This window comes from Galeopterus variegatus, unplaced genomic scaffold (genome assembly GCF_000696425.1).
Source record: "Galeopterus variegatus unplaced genomic scaffold, G_variegatus-3.0.2 Scaffold52, whole genome shotgun sequence".
Lineage (NCBI taxonomy): Eukaryota > Metazoa > Chordata > Mammalia > Dermoptera > Cynocephalidae > Galeopterus > Galeopterus variegatus.
This window is the reverse complement of record NW_007726163.1, coordinates 981,701-1,002,379: the sequence shown is the minus strand read 5'-3', so window position 1 is coordinate 1,002,379 and position 20,679 is coordinate 981,701. Positions and strand designations below refer to the sequence as shown.

At 54.9% G+C, this 20,679-nt stretch overlaps 1 protein-coding gene across 1 annotated transcript in view; it reads left to right on the top strand.

The window, feature by feature from the left end:
• The window catches only part of HS1BP3 (HCLS1 binding protein 3), a 42,017-nt gene extending 30,138 nt beyond the window's left edge, over nt 1–11,879 (top strand). The window contains exons 6-8 of the mRNA XM_008573409.1: nt 4,621–4,781; nt 6,089–6,224; nt 10,661–11,879. Of these exons, the coding sequence (XP_008571631.1) occupies nt 4,621–4,781; nt 6,089–6,224; nt 10,661–10,919 (556 nt within the window). The 3' untranslated portion in view covers nt 10,920–11,879. The remainder of the gene's footprint in view (nt 1–4,620; nt 4,782–6,088; nt 6,225–10,660) is intronic.
• The last annotated feature ends 8,800 nt before the right edge of the window (nt 11,880–20,679 follow it).

The following is a 20,679-nucleotide window of genomic DNA, read 5'->3' as shown; positions in this document are numbered from 1 at the left end:
AAAAGCTGAGTGAATTTAAGATAAAAATATGAAAAGTGCTTTATTTTAAAGTGAGAAAGTTGCATTCTAGGAAAAGAGGTTGATTTCCATATTTGGCTGAGCATCACCCTGGCTTTGAAGATAATGGCCATGTGATCTGTGTGTCCCTGCTGCAGAAGGATCCACAATCCATCTTCTGAGAAGACCTGCTTGAGCTGGCTGTGTTCAGGGTGATGCTGCTGCAACTCCCGTGCCTGCGGGTCCTTGGCAGCTGCCCACTGGTGATCTGCCATGGTGAGTGGGCACATCCAGAACAGCGCCACAGCCTCCCCGGGTGGCCAGAGAGGTGGATGCTCTCATGTGTCAATCACTGTCACCAGAACTGCTGAGCCACAGGGAGCAGGGCCACTTCTTGGCCTGTCACAGCCTTGGAGCTGACAGGCGCGGCAGCTGCCGCCTCTCACCACGTGTGCTGCGTGTCCGCCTGCAGAACACAGCTGGGTCTGTGCGTCTGTCTTCTGTCAGGCACACACAGCAGGAGAGCTGGTGTCTGTCCTTGCACACACGTGTGTGCAACACAAACATGCTTACACAGGCCTGTGCCAGCGAGGAGCCCCCACTGCTTCATACAACCTGTACTGCGCCAGTCTCATAACCTGCACAGGTTCGGATGACCCTTGATGTTCCCGGGGAGCCAGGCACTGCAGTTTCATTCACTGCAGGCCCCTGTGTTTGATGCCCAGCTGCCCTGGCCCTGGCGACAAGTCTGATCATTACTGGCTTCCTGTAGGTGAAGGGAGAAGAGGGGTATCCTTTGTCACGTCAGCAAGGGGCTGTGTCTCCTGTTGGTGCAGAGGGCGGGTGCGCACCTGCGGACAGCTGGGTGGGCGCTGACATAGGAGTGGAGGAGGGGGAGGAGCACGGAGAGCGAAGTGAAGAAACAGCAACAAGACTGAGTGACTCTCCTCACCCGTGAAATGACTGACCCTGGCACTGAGGTCACGCTCCAGCGGCACCCTAGACAGCTGCTTTCCACCAGCCGGTCCCTTTCACCATCCAAACTGCTCATCCATTTTGCGTGCAGAAGCACTCCCTGGCCTAGTCTCTCCCCACACTGCCACTGCTCCCCATGGCCAGGCCCTGGAGGACCATGGGCAAAGTTTACATGGGGCACCTGGCTGGCCACCACTCCCCTCGCAGCACTGCCCTCCCCCTGCTGTAAACCCCAGGGGTTCCTTGCCATCCAGAGGCATCCAGATTCCCAGTCAGGCCCAAGTCACGCCTCCTGCAGGACCTCATGGAGTGACTTAACGGTTCCTCTCCCTGAGACGCTGTTCTGCCCTCGGTCCACCAAGTTCACCACCAGCCTCCACCTCACCTCCTCCAGGAAACCCTCCCTGAGCCCTCGGGCTGGGTTGGCTCCTTCCTCTGTGCCCCAGCTGTGACAGAGCAGAACGCCCTGTGTGAGAACAGTCGGTTTGTGCCTGGGACTGTGCGGCTATGAGTGTCTTACTCATCTCTGTGCCCTCGTCCCCCAGCGCAGGTCCTTGCATGTGGGAGGTGTCCAGTGCGTGCTGCTCATGGAAGGCACTCAGCAGGGAATGAGCGCGTTGCTCACAGAGCAGCTGGGGGCTGGAGGCGACAGCAGCAGAGGTGACCATGGAGCAGGCGCGGCGCACTGGGGAGGCTGTCCAAATACGGTCCCAAGACCGATGCTGGGGCCCATCCCTCTTCACTCCCTTTCTCCTGCTCCCTGGGGAATAGGGAAAAATAAGTCTGAATTAGAGATGTACTGTCACCCTGTCCATCCATCTACCTGTTCATCCATCTGTCTGTCCTTCCCCCGCTCTTTCCTTCCATCCTTCCTTCCTCCCATCCTTCTATCCAGTATTAACCAAACATCTGCTCTGGACCAGGCGCACTGCTGAGTCCTCAGCCTGTGATTTTAGGGCCAGTCAGGACAGCGCCCTGGGGCTTTTAGGCACCACAGCTCCATGTTGTCTGGTCCGGAGAGTTGGGAGACAGGATGGCCGGGGGGCGGGGAGCACCGACGGCGCCCGACTGAGCAGCCCCCGCGCGCTGTGCATGCACTCTATTGCAGCTCAAGGCAGCAAAAGATCAAAAATGTCTCCTGGGAGAAAAACAAGAACATGAATCCATTTTGAGAGGAAAGCACACAGAAGGAAAGTTCGTCCTAATTTGTGCTGGCAGGGCCAGAAGTAGGTGTGAGAAGGGAGCTGTGACACCCGCCGGCTTCTCCGGACACCCTCCCCGGTTCTCTCTCACTTTCTGTGCTTCACACACTTCTCCTCGCTTTGTGCTTCCTCTGACTTCTGAGCACTGCGAAGCCTCTGCTCCCAAGTCTGGGCTTGGGAGCTGTGTAAGGACCTGTGGGGGCTGTGTTTCTGAGCAGGGCGCTGGGACATGCACTGAGAGGCTGCCCGCAGTGGCCGCAGAGTGGCCTGCCCTGCCTGGGAACGGTGGCCTGGGTGTGGGTGCAGGTGGGGTGGGGGCTCTCTGCCCTTCACTGCTGTGGTTCCTGCCAGATCCAGGAGCAGGGGCCAAGTGAAGGGCTGCTGTAATGGGTAGACAAGGGACAGGGAGGCACAGCTTGTCCCCAGCTGCTCTGGTGGCTCCCAGGCCTGACTGGTCACTGGACTCCACAGCAGACTCAGCCTCCAGCCTGCCTGGGCATTTGACTTGGTAGGTCTTGGCTGGGGTCATCTCCTTTGGCCTGCCCCAAGGGGTCATGGCCTCTTCCCAGGGGTCAAGAGAGCTGAGCTGGCCCGGCCTAATGGTGAGAATGAAGGGAAGTGTCCCAGTAAGTGCAGGCAGGTCCTGACCCCTTGAGGTGTGAGAGGAGCCACAGCTGAAGGTTACTGCAGAGCACATGCTCTTAGGATGGAGAATCTGCCTCGCTCCTGGTGCCACAGACAGAGTGCAAGGACGGTGCAGAGCAGAGGTGTCCCGCTGGCTGTGCTGGTGTGGAGAAAGTGCAGAGGTGGGCAGAGGGGCTTCCTGGCACAGTCCCTGCTGAGTCTCCCATCGCAGTCACTATCTCTGAAATGTGACACTTTCTCAGAGAACAGCAGGATCAGTCCTGTTATCCTATCCTCACCCCTCCGTATCACCCTCCTGCTCATGGGACATTTGAAGGAGGCGAGAGCATAGGACTGTGAGTGTGACTGCCCTGGCCTGCTGTGTGGCCTCGGGCAGACACTCAGCTGCTCTGAGTCACATTCCTCATCCTGCAGAAGAGCCCGCAGAGACTGGGCCCTGAGTGCAGGGGGGTGCTCTGTCCTGTGGCCTTCCAGCAGGTGCCTTCCAGCTCTTGTAGCTTCTGCGTGTCTCAACTGCAGCTGGACTTACTAACTCCAGACTGTGGGAATTGTCACCTTGGAACACCCTGCCCCTCCAGCACCCAGGGCCGCCCTGCTATTTTTATCTGTCGCTGGTTAATCTGTATCTTGTTTAGGGTGGGGCCAACCTCTTGGACCAGTTTTGCCACATAGTGTTGCCAGCATGAGCTCAGACAGTGACCTCAGCCCGGCGGAGCTGCCCGCCAGGCAGACAGACGCACGGAATTCCAGTTTCCAGTAAAAAGTATATTCTCGTTGTTTGCAGGAACTTTAAAACGGCTTATACAGACATCAGCAGCATGGATCGGGTCAACTTCTTAAAATAAAACCGGTTTGTTGGTTGGTTTATTTCTTTATTGGTGCTATTGCATACAGTGATGTGCGTAGATCGGGAGAGGTCAGCTCCATGAATGTTGACCAGTCCACTGTGTAACCACCCCATCAAGAAATAAAGCATTCCCACACCCCAGAAGTTTCCCTCATGCCCTCTCATTTCACACAGCAGGGTCTGGCCACAGTGGGACCTCAGCCAGTCAGCGACTGAAACATAACAGGACCTGGGGTGGCAGAGCCCAGCGGGGCTCAGTCCCAGAGGGCTTCCTGAAGGAGGGGGCACTCGCTCAGTGTTTACAACTGAAGTGTTTACTAGAATGATGGCGGTCACAGCACTTGAGGGAAGGGGTTATATGTGGAAACAAAGAGGCTACTTTCTGCCCTTTCTGATCCCAGACCCTGTCTGCCCATCTCCAACTGGCTGTGGAGTGTGGACCCGGTGGTCACTTCCATGTTCTCTGGCCCGTGGCCACTCAGTGGGCCCAAGGCCCAAGTGGGCCTTTAGGGTTGGGGCCCGTCTGGCTGGTGGTGTCTAGTTCAGGCCCCACCTGCTCCTTCCTGTCCCTCCTGCTAGTGGTTGGTTCCCACGCACGGTGCTTGGCCACCTCCAGTAGCAGGGGTCCCACTACCCCGTCGTCAGATCATTGGACAGGCTGCCTCCTCCCACCTCCCTCTGCTGGCCTGGCTGTCTCCCCTGAGGAGGGTGGGCCTGTCTTTCCCTGTTGCATGTGACAGTCTGTTAGAGATCTGAGCACCCCTCCAGTCACTCCACCCACCTGCACTGCTCTGGTTAGGCCACTCAGGCCTTCCTGTAGTCCCGTTCTGGCCATGTCTTTTCTGGCCCTCAGCATCCAGCAGGTCCTCAGCTGGACCAGCCATGTGGGTCTGACCAGGACAGCTGAGCTCTCATGAGAAGTCCTCACCTTGTGTTTTGTCTGTGATTTTGCAGCTCCAAAAAGCCCAAGAAATGCCCCGAAGTGGCAGTCAAACCCAAGCCTTCCCCCCGGCGCTCCATCTTCGATGAGGAGCTGGATCCTGATGAGGGGCTCTTTGGCCTAGGCAGGAAGCTCTCTCCACAGGGCCCCTTGAAGGACATGACCCCCACAGATTGTAAGTAGCACCCCAGGGTGTGTTCTCTATGCTCTTGGTGTCCAGTGGTAACCAGCCTCTGTCACCGGGGGGGGCTTTGAATCTGCCATGCATGAATAGACGGTCTTTCCCATGTCCTACCCAGACAAGATACAGACTTGGCTCATGGAGGTTTTCTGGAGAGATCGAACCTCACACCCGGCGTCCCCACCATCTGGAACATTCTGGGGCTGTACAATTATTCTAAACATCCCACAGAACAGGAGGGTGGTTTTCTTTGTTGCTTTACGCGGTGCCTTCATTATATCTGCAGCCAGATGTGGGCTCTGGGCCTCCAGGCACCATCTGGGTAGAAAGTGGATGCTGGCCTGCCCCGGGTGTGTGTGCAACTCTGTGCAATTTAGATTGACAGATTTTAGATTGCCTGCATGTCCCTGGTCTGACCCTTCCTCATGCCTGCCCAGGTCTTCCTCCCTCCTCCAGGGGAAAGGAGTTGATGTCACTCATTAATTCATCCAACGGTTGGTGATCCTCCACCAAAGGCCAGGCCCAAGAACAAGCTGAGGAGTAAGGACCAGTCCCCAAGTCCTGTGGGGAGACAGACCATCACCTGACAGTTGCAGAGTAGCAGAGTCTATCAGGACCAAGCAGAGATGTCATTCCCTTGGGACTCCAGGGAAGACTTCCTGGGTGGTGTGGGGGTGGGGCGCCCTTGACCTGGATCCCAAAAGGTCCTCCGGCACTTGCCAGGCGTGCTGAAGAAATGCATTGCAGGCAAAGAGGCCATGATCTGCATTCTCAAAGGGCAGCCTCAAGCAGTTCAGAGGGGAGGGTGTGGGGAGGAGACCAGGCTCCTCGAAGACTGTGATCAGAACAGTCCCCGCCACTGCACCCCAGCAGACAGCAGCCCTGGTCGGTGGTTGGTGTTCAGTAAATGGTTGCTGAGAGACGGGTGCAGTGATGGGGGTGAGCTAAGAGATCCAACTAGACTGGATCCTGGGGAGCCTGGTGCAGTGAGCGCAAGCGGCCATTTCCTCCTAAAAGCAGTGGGAGGTTCATGAGGACATGAAACCAGAGTGATGCCATCGGCTGACTCTGGCCCCGTGCTGGAGGCTGAGGCCACAACAGAGAGGGGCCCTGGCCTTTGCTGAGCTGTTGTCCTCTCGTCCTCATCCAGCCCCCACCTGTTCTCTGGTTTTCTGCCTTGTCCCTTGCTCACCGTGTCCTATGTGTGCCAGGAGGCTAGACCAGGCTGTCTCCCCGCTGCTCCCCAGGCAGCTGAGGATGACCAGACTTCTCTGATCACTCTGTTGCTGTCTCCTCCACAGCCCTGAAGCTATTTGACGATCCTGACCTCGGTGGGGCCGTCCCCCTGGGCGACCCCTTACTGCTGCCAGCTGCCTGTGAGAGTGCAGGGCCCACATCCAGCCTGGGCTGCCAGGATGCCTCTGAGGAGCTGTTCAGGTACCACCTGTCCCCAGCAGTACTTTGCCTGCTCTGAGGGTGGCCTGGACAGAGCCAGGGGTACCCGACCCTGTGTGAGAGCCTCTGAGGGAGGGAACCCAGGCCTGCCAGAAGCAAGAGCCTGTGTGTGGGAGTGGGTGGGAATGGCCAAGAGCTGGCAGAGGGGAGTCAGGAGGCGGAGCGGCTGCCCAGGACAGCTCAGGCGGATCCGGAAAGAGAGATCTTCATGCGTACAACCAGTCCTTTTCTTTTCATACTTATATTCGAATAGTTTATATAAAGAATAATGAAACGACACAGTTGCAAGAGCAAGTATAACTGGCATGAGCAGCGTTGGAAACAAGGGAATCTGTGGGTAGTGTGCCACTTGCCCAGAGGGAGCCGGGCGCAGGTGCACTGGGCCGTGGGTCCACCGGGAAGGTTCTCCAGAGGGTTCTACAGCGGGAAAGGGAGCGAGGCTGGATCTCCCACACGGAGGTCGGTGGGCAGAAGCCGTGCAGAGGACGGTTTCTGCTGACTGAGCGCTTGCTGTGTGTCAGACAGTCAGTGAGACATTCCACATGGCATTCCATTTAATCCTTGCAATGGCCCCTCTGTGGTAGGTGCCGTTGTCTCTATTTCACAGAAAACGGAACGTGGAAGAGGTCACTTGCCCAAGGCCACAGCTCCTGCCTGCGTGGCCCGGCCTCTCCACACCATGGGGGCCTCTCTGAGCACCTGGAGGAGAAGAGCTGGGAGATCGCCCCTCCAGCTGGGGCTGCCAGTCCTCCCTGGGTGTATGCCAACTGCATTCTCTCAAGCTCAAGGTTCCAGTGTCTTCTGTCCCCATCCCCAAGGACACAGGCTTGGAGAAAATTTACAGGAAGCCAAGCTGCCTCTTTCCAGGAACGGTTTAGGTGGCACCGAGGCGTGCAGTCCCTGGAGGCTGTCATCTGCACCCCTCATTAGCAGCCTCGGGCTGTGAGACAGTCCTCTAAGTGTCCACCAAGCCCGAGTCACTGCAATGGCTTCTCATATTTACTTCTCCCCAAGGACCCTGGCATCTGCTTACTCTCATTCTGCATCCTCGTTACTGACATCCCTGCAGGCTGGGAGGAACCGGGATTATTGTTATTTCATTCAGGGGGAAACCAAGGCACTGGGAAGTGGAGTACTAGAGGCAGCCCTGGGGAGTGGAAGGACCAGGGTGAGCACATCCTAGAGTCAGAGTGTCCCAGTGGAGCAGCTCTCGTGGGACCTTTCTGGCATGTTTATTCTAAATCTGTTACTTACCAACCTGTGTTTTGCAGAACATAATACAGTGGGGCATAGAAGGTGTAACCTTCAAAGGGTTCTGTAGCCAGATGTGTTGGGGAAGTACCAGTGTCCAGCGGGACTTCTACCGCCAAACACCACACAGCATGTCACTTTCTCATTGGCCCCCAGGACCTTTCCTTTGTCATGCCTCTGAGCATCCCACAGAGCACTTGGGTGTGTCCTGCCTCCCTGATTCACTTCAACAGACATCTGGTACTGAAAGAATTACCTTCTTGCCAGGCAGTAGTTGGGCTTCCTTTCTCACAGTCACTCTTTCGTTTATGTGCCCGACTGTCACCATCCCATCACCAGCGCAGCCTCAGTCAGCCCAGGGCAGCCTAGGGTGGTATGCCAGGTGGGGTCTGGCATCTGAGAAGCCTCTGCCCCCTCTGGCTATGCAGCCACACCAAGGCCGGGCCTCCAGTTTGGCTCTTTAGCAGAGTTCTGTCCTCTGCAGGGACGCAGGGAGGAGAGGTGGCGCTGGGCTCTCCTGAGCCCCCTTACCCCTCACTGGTTGACTTCATACTGCTGGACCTGGAAGAGGGGGAGCTGGAGCTTGCCCAGATGGAAATGGGGTGCTTGGAAAGGGGGTGCCCATGTGGCCGCCTGTATCCCGAGAGCAAGTAACCGCCTCCTGCTGTGACTGCCCACAGCACACCTCCCACCTCAGAGCAAATCCAGGTTCTGATTTGTTACAGTCATTGCTCTGCTAAGCAGTATAATGCCGAGACCTGACACAAGCTCTCAGCTACTGCTTTTTTTTCCTACCGGCCTCTGTTTGAGAATAATTCAGCCCCTTAGAGGTTTTCCTGGGCACCTAAACCTCCACTGAAGGATGCAGGGGGAGCCAGCACCCACCATGGGCAAGTGGGGGAAGGACTGCCATGTGGCGAGAGCCCAGCACATCCGAGCTGAGGTAGCCAGGAGCATGCTGTCCATGGGGGACGCCTCCCAAAATTGTCTTGAATTCAAGGCAGCTGCTCTCTTGATGAAGGACGCCTTTTTGTTCACTTCTCTGCTGTCCAAGCAGGCTCTGAACTCTCTGTCTGAGGCCTGTGCCCCACCACAGGAGGTGGCCTGAGATGCAGGCAGGGCAACCCAGAGCTCTTTCAGCAGCTAGTACCTGGCAGGCAGCCCCTCTGGGATGCTGTGCTGACCTTCTCACACTCATGTGGGCCTCTGCCAGGTAGTGCCAGGAGCTTTCAGACCAAAGGCAGCTCCTCTCTACCCCTGCTGATGCAGAGCTGGACCAACCGCCTGCGTTCCGGCCATCGGGACACACTGCCCAGGGCAGGATGCTTCTGCTCTGGAGCCTGCCAGGTTCCTCCTGTCAGTTCTCATTCCCACCTCCAGACCTTTGCTCTCTGCTGCTCCTTCTCCAGAAGTCCCTCCTTCCTCCCCCTGTTTATGCCAGGCCTACCCTTCTTAAAGGCCCACTTTCCCTGGAAGCCTTCCCAGCCTGCTTCAGCCCACATGATGACTCCCTTCTTGGGACCTCAGCAACTTCTTTTTGGACCTTGTGCTTGTGTGGATTTCATCTGTCCGGCCAGTGCCCTGCGCAGATGATGGAGGCGACTGCTCCTTCGTATCTTATGCGTGCTTTGTTCAGTGCCGCAGCTGCCAGTGGAAATCAATACACGCGGCACTCCCTGACATCTGTAAAGCACTCTCCCTCCATTGTCTTATTTGATCCTTGTAAGAATCCCCGTGGCATTGGAAGAGCAAGAGTGACCCCCACTGTACAGACAGGGAGGCCGAGGCCACTGATGAAGGACTGCAGGGCAAGGAACAGAAGCTGGTCCTCCTGCCCGCCGTGCCCTGCTCACTGCGCAGCACTGTGCCACCCTGCCCGGAAGTGCCACTGTTTCCATCTTGTAGATGAGGAGACCGAAGCTTGGGGGGCCAGGTGGCCATGCCAGGCTTCTCCCTTCAGTGCCCTCACCCACCAGCCCCGGTGTGGCTGAGTGATGCACACAGAGGTACCCGTTAGACACAGGAGAAACTCCACCTGAGGAGAGCTCCTGTGCAGAGGTGTCTAACCGAGCACACCCTAGAGAAGCACCTGTGGGCCAGGTGCTGTTCATTGTGACACTAGTTGTGGGGCACACGGCAAGGCCCTTCACCTCTCTGTGCCTCAGTTTCCACTCCTGTAAAAAGGAGCCAATATCTGCTTCCAGACAGTGTTTTGAGACTATTGAAAGAGTGAATGAATGTGGAAAGGCCCGGCCATAATAGGTATTTGGCACAGTGTTGAGCAGTTTGGTCTTCTGCTGTGCATCTGGTTTCCAGAAATCAAGTTCGTCCACCAGGAGCTGGCAACAGGATCTCCCCAGGCCAAGAGGGCGGAGGCAGGCAGTGGCCTGGCCTTCCCTTCCTGCCCGTCAGTACCTGGGATGGTCCTGTGTGACCGTCACACTGCTACGGCCTTTGGTCCCTTCTGCCAGCAAACCATCAGCTGTCTGGGGACATGACAGAGTCTGTGCGGGCCCAGGCTGAGGCCATCTCCAGCCCTCACTGGGCTCCATCTAGCACCTCTGTGACCCTCAGGGGCACCATGGGCAGGCAGACCCCATTCCACAATGGCTCCAAGCCCCTCGTTTATTCTTTCTCTGGTTGAACCTTGCTTGGATGAGGGCTCAGCTGCTGAGGTCAGACAGCCTGGTTCCCACTCAGGCCCTGTGACATGTGGTCATCTCAGCAGGGTTGCCGCCTCCTGGGTCGCCAGCACTCTTATCTGCGAGGTAGAGACACGGGTCACACCTCCTCCCAGTGGTGTTATGAAAATGAGTAAGATATTGTGTCTGCAGTGCTGGGCACAGAGTGGGGGTCTGTGCATGGCAGCTGGTAGTTATTTCTAAAGGGTTTGGGGTGAAGTCCCCTAAAGAGACCAGCATGTTTAGAGTGGGGTCAGCTGAAGAGCAACTCTTGGGAGGCTACGTAGGGGTTGGCTGTGTCCCCTCTGTGCTGCAGGGTTGGAAGGAAGGAGAACCCTGCCCTACGGTTTCTCCTTGGAGCGGGATGAGTAGACAGGGCTGGTCCCCGGGAACTGCTCAGCTCCAGATTGGGAGGGACATTGCCCGGGGTCTTGCTCCTTTTGTGCGGGGTGGTTGTGCTCAGGGCTTTTCTCTCTGATTCCCTAGAGTCGAAGAGGACTTGGACCAGATTCTGAACCTAGGAGCTGAGCCCAAACCGCAGCCCCAACTTAAGCCCAAGCCACCAGTGGCAGCTAAGCCAGCACTACCCAGAAAACCAGCTATTCCCCCCAAAGTGGGCTCGTCTGAAGCTGTAGTCGGGCAGCGGAAGCAGCAGCAGCAGATCCAAGCCATGGACGAGATGGACATCCTGCAGTACATCCGGGACCACGACACACCTGTCCGGTCCACCCCCAGCCTCTTCTGACCACCCTCCCTATGCTGGCCTCTGGCCCAGCTGACCCTCCCATGTGGGCGTGCCTGCCAGGCTATGACCTCTATCCCCATGGGACCCAGTACTGCACTGTGGGTTCAGAGTTGAATACCTGTTTCTCCTGGGCTGTGGGGTCAGAGTGGAACCCCTGCAGGGTCAGAGAGCAAGGTAACCATAGGAATTGGAGCCCAAGTTGTCTCAGTCCACGTGGATGCAGAGGGGAGAGTGTGTGGGGAGGCCTCACTAACTGTGAGACACGCAGGGGCCCCAGGGAGGTGTCACATGGCGCAGGGAGACCTCATGACCACAGACTCTGCAGCCCTAGCACAGGAGGGAAGACCAGCTGGCCTGGGCCTGGGGTCTCTGCTGGCATGGCTGCCGGGAGCCTGCAGGCTCTGGGTGGGCCTCCCAGGAACGGGACACTGACCAAGAAACCCTGGCTGTCTGGGGTGTTCTGACATGAGCCTCCTCTAGTTACCAGCACCAAAGGGAAAAGCTGGGCTCAGCCCTGCCTCTCAGGTATGGAGGTCCCACTGCCAGGCCCCAAGGCCTCCTCCCTTTTCCTTTCCAGGAAAGGCCTGGCCAGCCTATGGCCTCCTTGGGCCTCTGGGCACAGAGCCAACATCCACCCTCGCAGCTCTCAGCGAGCAAGTCACAGCATGTCCCAGAGCTCTGCCCAGGCCTGGAGCTTGGGACAGGCTTCCAGCTGGTGCTGCCTCCTATTCCCAATGGGGCACGAGGCTCTCAGGCTTCTGCCCTGACACCTTCCCTGTCCTCAGTGTCTGGACTTCCTCAGTGGCCTTCATCGGAGGAGCCGCCTTCCCAGGGAGAAAGAGCTGTGCACAGGGCAGGGCCAGTGCCTTAGACTTCTCCCAGACCCCCAGGCACCCGAGACTGGGCACCACGTGGTGCTCAGGAAATTCTCAGTGAATGAATGACGTCTAATGAGCAAAACATCAGTATGTCTGTCTTGGATGTATTCTTCATGTTCACAGCTAGTTTTTAATGAAACACAGTAGTTTTTAATGAAATGCAAACACTGCTGTTCCTTGGCTCTGTCCTGCCTGGCAGAGGCACTGGAAGGGGGACTAGGCCCCCCCCCCATTCCTGATAGGGGCCGAGAGCCAGTCCTCAGGGAGCCCCTGGTGGACATATGCCAGTCATCTGCTGCGGTCAATCTCTAGTGTCCCGGCTCCTGTCCCGGGCCAGGGCCCGCCGGGCTGGGGGCACCAGGTCTCATCTATCCTTCATCTCACTGCGTACGTCATCAGCTGCCAATTCCTCAATAGGTCACCCACCCTCCCTGGCACCTGTGCAGGGCGAGAGGAAATAGGTGGTCTGGGGCAGAGAGCTGAACTCCTTCCCTGCCTTCCCCAGGCCTGAGGGCTCCCTCCCTCCCCACGGGTCTGAGTGGCTCTAGGAAAGTTCAGCCCCAGCCCCCACTTCCCTTTTTCATGTCCTCCGCCCTCACTTCCCAGCACCTTGCAGAGGAAGGCCTCGATGGGAGTGGGGAGCCGAGGGTGCCGGGTCTTCCTCAGAGGCCACCCAGCTCTCCCCTGGCTCTTTCCCTTCCCCACCCTCCCCTCTGTGCCCTGGATACCATCTCCCTGCGCCTCCCCCACCTACTTTGGATGACGTGTGACCTAGGAGCAGAGGGTGCGGCAGAGCAGGGCAGCCATGGGGGCTGGCCTCCGGCTGGGGTGACTGTTGGACCCTGGACTCCACTCTGGTGTGGATTGAGCCACGGTGTCCCAGCCTCCTCAGTGGCCTGCAGCTCTCTGGACACCCCTGCAGAGATTTGTGCTTCCCCAGATACTGACGCTCCAATTGTGGCTTGTTTTCCACCACAGGTCTGTGACCTACTGGCCCATCAGTGACACCCACTCATCCAATAAAGTCTGTCTGTGGCTCATTCCAGCAAAAGTGATGTTCCTTTCTGTGCCTGGGCTGATGGGAGATGGTAGAGGCAGGGGTGGAGGAAATTGTTCTTTAAAACAATGGAAGCTGCCCTTGAAGGACCCCAGGGTCTGCTGAGGCTCTGCCCTGGCTTCCTAGGCTGCTGCTTAGTAGAGCAGGGCAGAGGAAAAGGATTCTGGTCATTCTTTCCCACTGTGTAAACTGAGGCACAGGGACTAGAGGCCCAGGCCCAGTGGGAGTCATGGGGCCAGTAACTGCCCAGCCAAGACCTGTAAAGAAAGAGGACCCTTCCCCTCTCCAGACCGCACCTCCCTTCTCCCCAGAGTGAAGACTGGTCTAGGCTTGGATGGCCCTGAGGACTTTTCAGCTCTGCCATCAGACAGCCCTGCCCGATTCCCACTGACAAAGCTGTCCTGGCCTTTGCGCTTCCACTAGAGGTCAGCTTCTGAGATGCTACTTCATCCCGGGGACTCAGAGATTCTGAAGCAGACAGCTCTGCAGACAGACATCCGCTGGAGAACTAGAAGCAGGTTCCCAGGGGACTGGGCAGGCCTCGTGCAGGGCCAGTCCCTGAGCTGATGTCGTGGCCTCACTCCTGCATGACTCGGATTTGGACCTTGTAGCTAAGACTGAATGCGAGTCTTGAACTCCATAGGACAGGCAGTTGGGCCGTTCCAAGAAGCACCGCTCAGCCCAAGAGCCTGCAGCTGAGAGTTCACATGGACAGGAAGCAGGTTTAATTTGGGCCAGCAGCATGTGTTTTGAAACTGGCGTGGGACGCGGACAGGACATGCTGTCTATGGCGAGGGTCCCGTGGCTCCCTTCCTGTGGGCATTGTTCCTCTCAGGAAGCCATGAGGTCGGCCACTTCTCCTGGAAAGTCCCAGTCTCAGGCCTGTTCTGGCCAAGCTAGTGTTGTGGGCCCCGCTAGAGAGCGCCCGCCCATTGAACTCTGGTGTCCCATGACCCCAATAGTGCAACATGTCTGGAACGTGGCTCACCCTCATGTGCTCGGTGGGTGGGCCCTGAGGCTCCAGCCCTCCCACCAGTCACAAACAAGACAGCAAAGTCTGGCTGCTCTTTGGGGACCTTCATGCCCAGCTGGCCTTCATGCCCAGCTGCCACCTGGGCATTGTGTCGACATACTGTGTGATGAGTCTAACAGCCAGCATTAGGCTGAGGTGGACAGTCATGCTCAGTTCCCTAGCTCAGCAACTGTCTAGCTGAGCATATCCCAGGAAAGAGAGGAAGGAAACAGAGCTACCACCGTGTCCCCTGGATGGTGGCCCTGGCTGGACAGCAGGCACATCCCGGTGCTGCTCTCTCTGTGTGGGTTGATGGCTGCCTGGAGCAGGCAGGGTGGACACTCAGAGAGGCAGAGCTTTCAGTGTCAGGCTGTGGATGATCCCACTCACTGCAAACTCTGATGGCTGCAGACCGTTCCCCACCCAGCACCCTAAGGCCTTGCAGTTGGGGAAGTTGACCAAGCGGCCGTGGAGGACCAGTGGTAAATGGTGCCAGGTTCAGAGGTTCAGCGGTCAGGCTCTGTGGGAATGGAAGGACCTGGTTCCAGTCCAGCGCGGCTCTGTGACATCCCCTCACCCACAGTGCCGAGTGAAGAGACTTATGCTGGGCCCATGGGAAGGGGCCAGATAGACTACTGTGGAGTTTACTCTTGCCTGAAGGAGTTTCAGTGGACTGGCCACTCTAGTTCCTCAAAGACAGACCCCTGCCCAGGACTGGCCATCTACTAACAGGAAGTGACAGCTGTTGGGTGGGTGGTCCTAAGGCCTGTCAACTTCACTTCAGCCGAGCTGCCAGCCCCAGGAGTTGACCACTGATTTCCACACCAAGCATGGCCAGGACATGGTAAGCAGGACACGGTGAGCATGAGAGACTTGTCCCTGTTCTCTGTGGCTCTGGCCACTGGTGAGAGCCGAGGGAGTTCATTCCTGCAGGGTCAAGCTCGGGACAAAGCCGCAGTTTCTGGAGTAGGATTATGGGCTGACACGTGACCACAGTGAGCATCATGTCTATTGACACTTTCAGAGTCCTGATGCCTCTGTGCCAGCTCAGCAAATAGCAGCAGCCTCTGAATCGTTTTTTAAACAAAGCTGGGCTAGCTCCCTCCCTCCCGGCCAGCCAATCACAGCATCTGCTTCTTCACATGCACAGCGCATCCAAAAAAACTAAGCATGGAAGTGGCGCCTGCCATATGCAGCACCAGTTCCTGGCAAGCTGGAGGAAGTAGACATGGAAAAACTTGAGACATTAAAGCCAGTTTTTTTTTTTTTTTTTTTTTCCTTTTTGTCTTTTTTCGTGACCGGCAATGGATCGCAACCCTCAGTGTCGCGTGTACCGGACCGGGACCGGCAACGGGATCGCAACCCTCGGTGTTGCGCCCGCAACTCGCTCAGCCAGTGAGCGGCCGGTCTGTATGTGGGATCTGAACTATAGCAGTGTGCCACCGGGCCGGCCCTTAAAGCCAGTTCTATCAGGGGCCATGCTGAGCCCCCAGTTTCAGATCTGCCCTTTGGGTCTCCTGCCCAAATATCAGACATGACTGAGACATGGCTCCTCCTCCACACAGACTCCCTGCCCGTGGTCCCCCTCTGCCACCCACCAGCATGCACAGTGATATGGATCGTGTCCCCCAGGTGTTATGTATTAGTAGCTTGATCCCCACAGTGACTGTTAAGAGGGTGGGAAATCCTATTATGGTAATTGCAAGGTGAGGCCTTGAAGAGATGATCGGATTGTAAGCTAATGACTTTAATCATTAATTTGATTGATTAATTAATTAGATTGCAATCTATGCCATAGTGAATGGATTAAAAATGGTGGTCGTGGGTGCGGTTCTGAGGGCTTTAAAAGTAGCGCGCATAAGGCGCTCGCTCTCTCTGCTCCATTTCCTGCCATGTGAGACCCCTGGGTCGCTGTCACCACCACCGAGGCCTTATCAGATGTGTTCCCTTGAGTTTGGACTCCCCAGCCTTTGAAACTGTAAGCAATAAATTTCATTTTCTTTATATATTACCCAGTTCTGTGAATTTTGTTATAAGTAACAGAAACGGACTGACACACGCAGTTTGTTGCATGCAGCCTGAGCACAGATTTTGGTCACTGCCTCGGTTTCCCAGGGCTGCTGTAACAAATCACCACAAACCAAGGGGCTTTAAGCAACAGAAATTCGTTCTCTCACAGTTCTGGAGGTCAGAAGTCTAAAATCAAGGTGTTGGCAGAGCCACGGTCTCTCCAGAGTCTCTAGGGAAGAACGCTTCCTTGCTTCCTCCTGGCAATCTTTGGAGTCCTTGACTTGGAGCTGCGTCACTCCAGGCTCTGCCTCTGTCTTCATGCTGCCTTCTTTCACATGTGTCTGTCTTCACACGGTGGTCTCCTCTGTGTCTTCTGTGTCGGTGTCCAAATTTGCCTCATAAGAACACCAGTCATTGGGTTAGGGCCCACCCTAATCTAGTATGACCTCATTTGACCTTAATTACATCTGCAGAGATCCTATTTCCAAGTAAGATAATCTTCACAGGTTCCAGGTGGACATGAATTTGAAGGGACCCTATTCAGTCCAGTACAATTACCTCCTGTCCTGCACATGTGGCATTCAGAAGTAAGCTGAGGCAGGCTGCGTCCCTTCCTGTCCTGCAAAGCTGAGGCCTCAGTGCCAGCCCCCGTGAGCTCTGCATTGCAGCAGTAACCTGCCATCTCCTCCCTTTCTGTAGAGGCAGCCGGAGAGAAGCATTTGTCAGACACCTACCTTGTGCCTCAGTTGGAGAATTCCACCAGAAGTGTTAAAATCTCTCAATCAAACATTGTATCTCTTTATAGAATAGTGAAGTGACTCTTTAGAGCAACATGTGACAAACTGGAGAGTCGGTGACGCTCCCAATGTTCCTTCCTCCTTCTGAATGACAGCACAGCTCTGGAGGGGGCCTTCCGTAGCTGGCTGGCTGTCCCAGGCCGCTGCTCCTGGGCTTCCCTCCTGTGTCTCCCATCACCCTCTCCCTGGGCCTCTGAGGAAGTCAGAAAAGGCTCAGATGAAGCTGGACGCAGGCAATGGGAACCAAAGGCTGCTAGAGCAGGGGGCTTTGAGCCCACTCACCGGTCCCAAGGGGTCTCCCTTTGCCTCCGCCTTCCCAAGCTGGTATCTTCCATTAGAGAGACCATGCTTGATTTCTCCACATGTGTGTTTCTGGTTTTCCTTCGGTTTAATAGCCACTTTGCTGATTTCCTCTAAGGAGTGCTCTAGGTCCCAGTGGGTGATTTTTTTTTAAATTAGAAAGTAGAACAGCTGATTTCTTGTCCATCTGTTTCTCAGACCATCAGAAGCAGCCAAGAGGTTGCACCTGACCCTGTGCCCACCCGAGGGCCTTGTTTTACTTCCCAGGCTGGTTTTAGGGCTCTAATTAGGCTCCATCTGATTTTATGTGTGGCCCTGGAATTCGAACCTGGGTCCCTGGACTATAAAACCCACGGTCCTGGAAACTGAAAATGGTGCAGCACTTTGGAAAAAATGTTTGGTGGTTTTTAAAAAGTTGAACATACACTTACCATAAGACCCAGCAGTTCCAATCCTAGGCATATATCCAAAGAGAAAGAGAAATATATGTCCACACAAAGGCTTGCACACAAATGTTCTTAGCAACTTCCTTCATCACAGCCAAAAAGCAGAAACAACTGAAAAGTCCATCAGCTGGTGAATGGATAAACTAAATGTGGTATTTCCATACAATGGAATATTATTCAGCCATAAAAAGGAATGGAGGATTGATACATGCTACAATATGGATCAAACTCAAAAATATTATGTTAAGCAAAAGAAGCCAACTCAGAAGGTCACATAGTGTATGATCTAATTATATGAAATTTCTGGAGCAAATCTACAGAGACAGAAAGTAGATTAGTGGCTGCCTCAGTCTGGTGGTCAGAACCAGCAGTGGCTGCAAATGGGCACAAGAGATCATTCTTGAGGGACAGAAGAGTTCTAAAAGGAGATTACAATTGTGAGGTTGCACAATTTTATAAATGTCCAAAAATCATTTAATCATACACTTAAAATGGGTGACTTTTACGGTATATAAATTATGCCTCAATAAACTCAGAAAAATTTAATGGCTAGAAAAAGAAACAAATCCATGGGCAGCAGAGTATAGTGGCTAAAAGTCTGGGTCAATTCCTAGCTCTATGGTCTCCCAGATGTGTGACCCTGGTCCAGTTACTTAACCTCCCTATGCCTTGGCTTTCTCATCTGTGAAATGGGGATAGCAATTGTAGCTGCCTCATTAGGGTAGTTATAAGGTTAATTTGAGTTCATATTTATAAAGTTCTTGGATCAATACCCAGTGCATAATGTAGAAGAGCACTGCAAAAAGTTCATGGAAAAATAGAATTGAAAGATAATACAAATCTTTCCACAAACTGTTTGAAGACCCCTCATATGTGAATAAATAATTAAAATTCTGTTGAGTTGTTATTCGGTTGTCTCGTGTGCTATAAGGAATTCTAGAGTTCGTGCTCTCTCTCTTCATCTGAGCAAGGGCCAGACATTTGGGCATGGGGGTTACTGTGTGGAGGGCAGGTGTAGGTGAGAAGGGAGGCTGTGCCATTCCGTGCCAGTCACTCATCTCCTCTGAGCCTGTCTGCCTGCCTGCCGGGTGGTAACAGGGTCTGCTCCTGCTGCCTCACTGTGGGGTGGGGACATGGCATAGAGCCATGGAAAATGATCTGAGGCCCTCAAAGGGGTCCTGGCACTGAGGGGCCTGGTGTCTGGGGGCCTCTGTGATGTGACCAGGGGGCTAGATCTGGTGGGCCATGGAGGGCAACAGAAGGGAGGGTGGATGGAACATGCTAGAAAGGAGCCATTCTGACAAGGATTCCTAATAACCTCAGCAGGGCTGTGGCAGCGGGGAGCTTGACCCAGCTCACCCCACTCTCCAGACCACAGTACAGCTTTCCCGGCACCATGGAGATGAGGAAATAAACACATCGGCTTCCCTCTCCTGATCTTTTGTTCACAGCAACTGGCTGGGGGCTGGGAAGGGAAGGTCAAGTGGAGAGAGGCTTCCAGCAGCGCTGGCCGCCCGTGGCCTCCCCGCACTGAAGAGGGCGTGGAGCTGCACCTTCCCCTTTACCCCTCGGGCCTCCCCAACTTCCTCATCAACTCCCTGTTCATTCTGGGCAAGGGGGACCCAGCATCCCCCTTTCCTTTGTAAAGAAGACACACACACGAAGACTGACACACAAATGTTCATAACAGCCCCACCCCCGCCACCCAAAGGAAGCAACCCACGTCTCCATCACCCGGTCAATGGACAGACACGCTGCTGCCCGTCCACACAATACAGCAGTGCGGTGCTACTCGGCAAGGAAAAGGACACAAACGTCTCACCGGTACAGCACGCATAGACTGCAAACCCCCAAACCGGATACTGTATGATCCTGTGTGTATGAACTTCTAGGAAAGGCAGAAGTGTAGTGAAAAAAGCAGGTCAGCTGTTGCCAGGGGCTGGGGGTGGCCTGGCCCCAGGGAGGCCGACCGCAGGGGGGTGTGAGGAAACGTTCTGGGACTATGGAACTGTCCTAAGGTTAATTAAAAACATTCACCAAAACTCATCAAAATGTGCACTTAATATGGGGGAGTTTTGCTATATGGAAATCATACCTCAATAAAGCTGTTAAAGCAGGAAGCACAGTACAAAAGTGAACATACTCTTACCATACGATCCTGCAAGTGCTCTCCTGGGTACTTACCCAAAGGAGTTAAAACTTGAGTCCACAAAAACCTGCGCACGGATGTTTACAGCAGCTTTATTCATGACTGCCAAAACTTGGAGCGACCAAGATGTCCTTTGGGAGGCCAATGAATAAACAAACTGTGGACATCCAGACAGTGGAATGTTATTCAGTGCTAAAAAGAAATGAGCTATGAAGCCACGCAAAGACATGGAGGAATCTTAAATGCATATTACTAAGTGAAAGAAGCCGGTCTGAAAAGGCTGCATACTGTGAGTCCAACTACATGACATATATAGTTTTGCCTGAAAAAGACAAAACTACAAAGACAGTCAAAAGATCAGTGATTGCCAAGGGTTGGAGGGGAGAGAGGTATGACTAGGCAGAGCACAGAGGACTTCTAGGGCGGTGAAATCCTCTGTATGACACTGTAATGGTGGACACATGGCGTTATCCATTTATCCAAACCCACAGAATGTAGAGCACGGGGAGTGAACCCTCTGCAGACTGTGGACTCTGGGTGGTCATGATGTGTCGATGCAGGTTCATGGCTATAAAAAATGTACCACTCTGATGGGGACGTCTAGTGGGGGAGGCTGCGCATGTGGGGGCAGGGAATATTGGGAACTCTGCTTTCCATTTAGTTTTGCTGTGAACCTAAAAATGTTCTAGCAAAAAAAATTTTTTTTTAAAAGGAACCCCAGGGAGGAGGCACCTTAATCCAGAGGATACCTGCCACTCCCAGATGTCAGCCCTGCCTCCCCAGGCCATGTTCTACCTTCAGTGATGTCCCCCCACAGCCTCCAGGCTACCCTGGTCTCCAAGGAGGCTCAGCAAACATTTGGCAATGGTAGGGGTTTCCGGTCCAGCAGATGGGAAAAATGGAGGGAAGGCACTGGGGGGCACCCTATGAAGGAAAGGACATCCCCAGAGTCCTCTGGAGAAATGAAGGGTCAAACCGCCCAGTTGGCCAGGAGCCCTGGGCACTGACTGGTCTTGGTTCCTTGAAAGCACCTCTCTCCTCCTCTGTGTGATTTCAATCTTTCCTTCTTCTTCCTGTAGTTGCCCTGTGCTGTCCTGAACAGGCAAGTGGA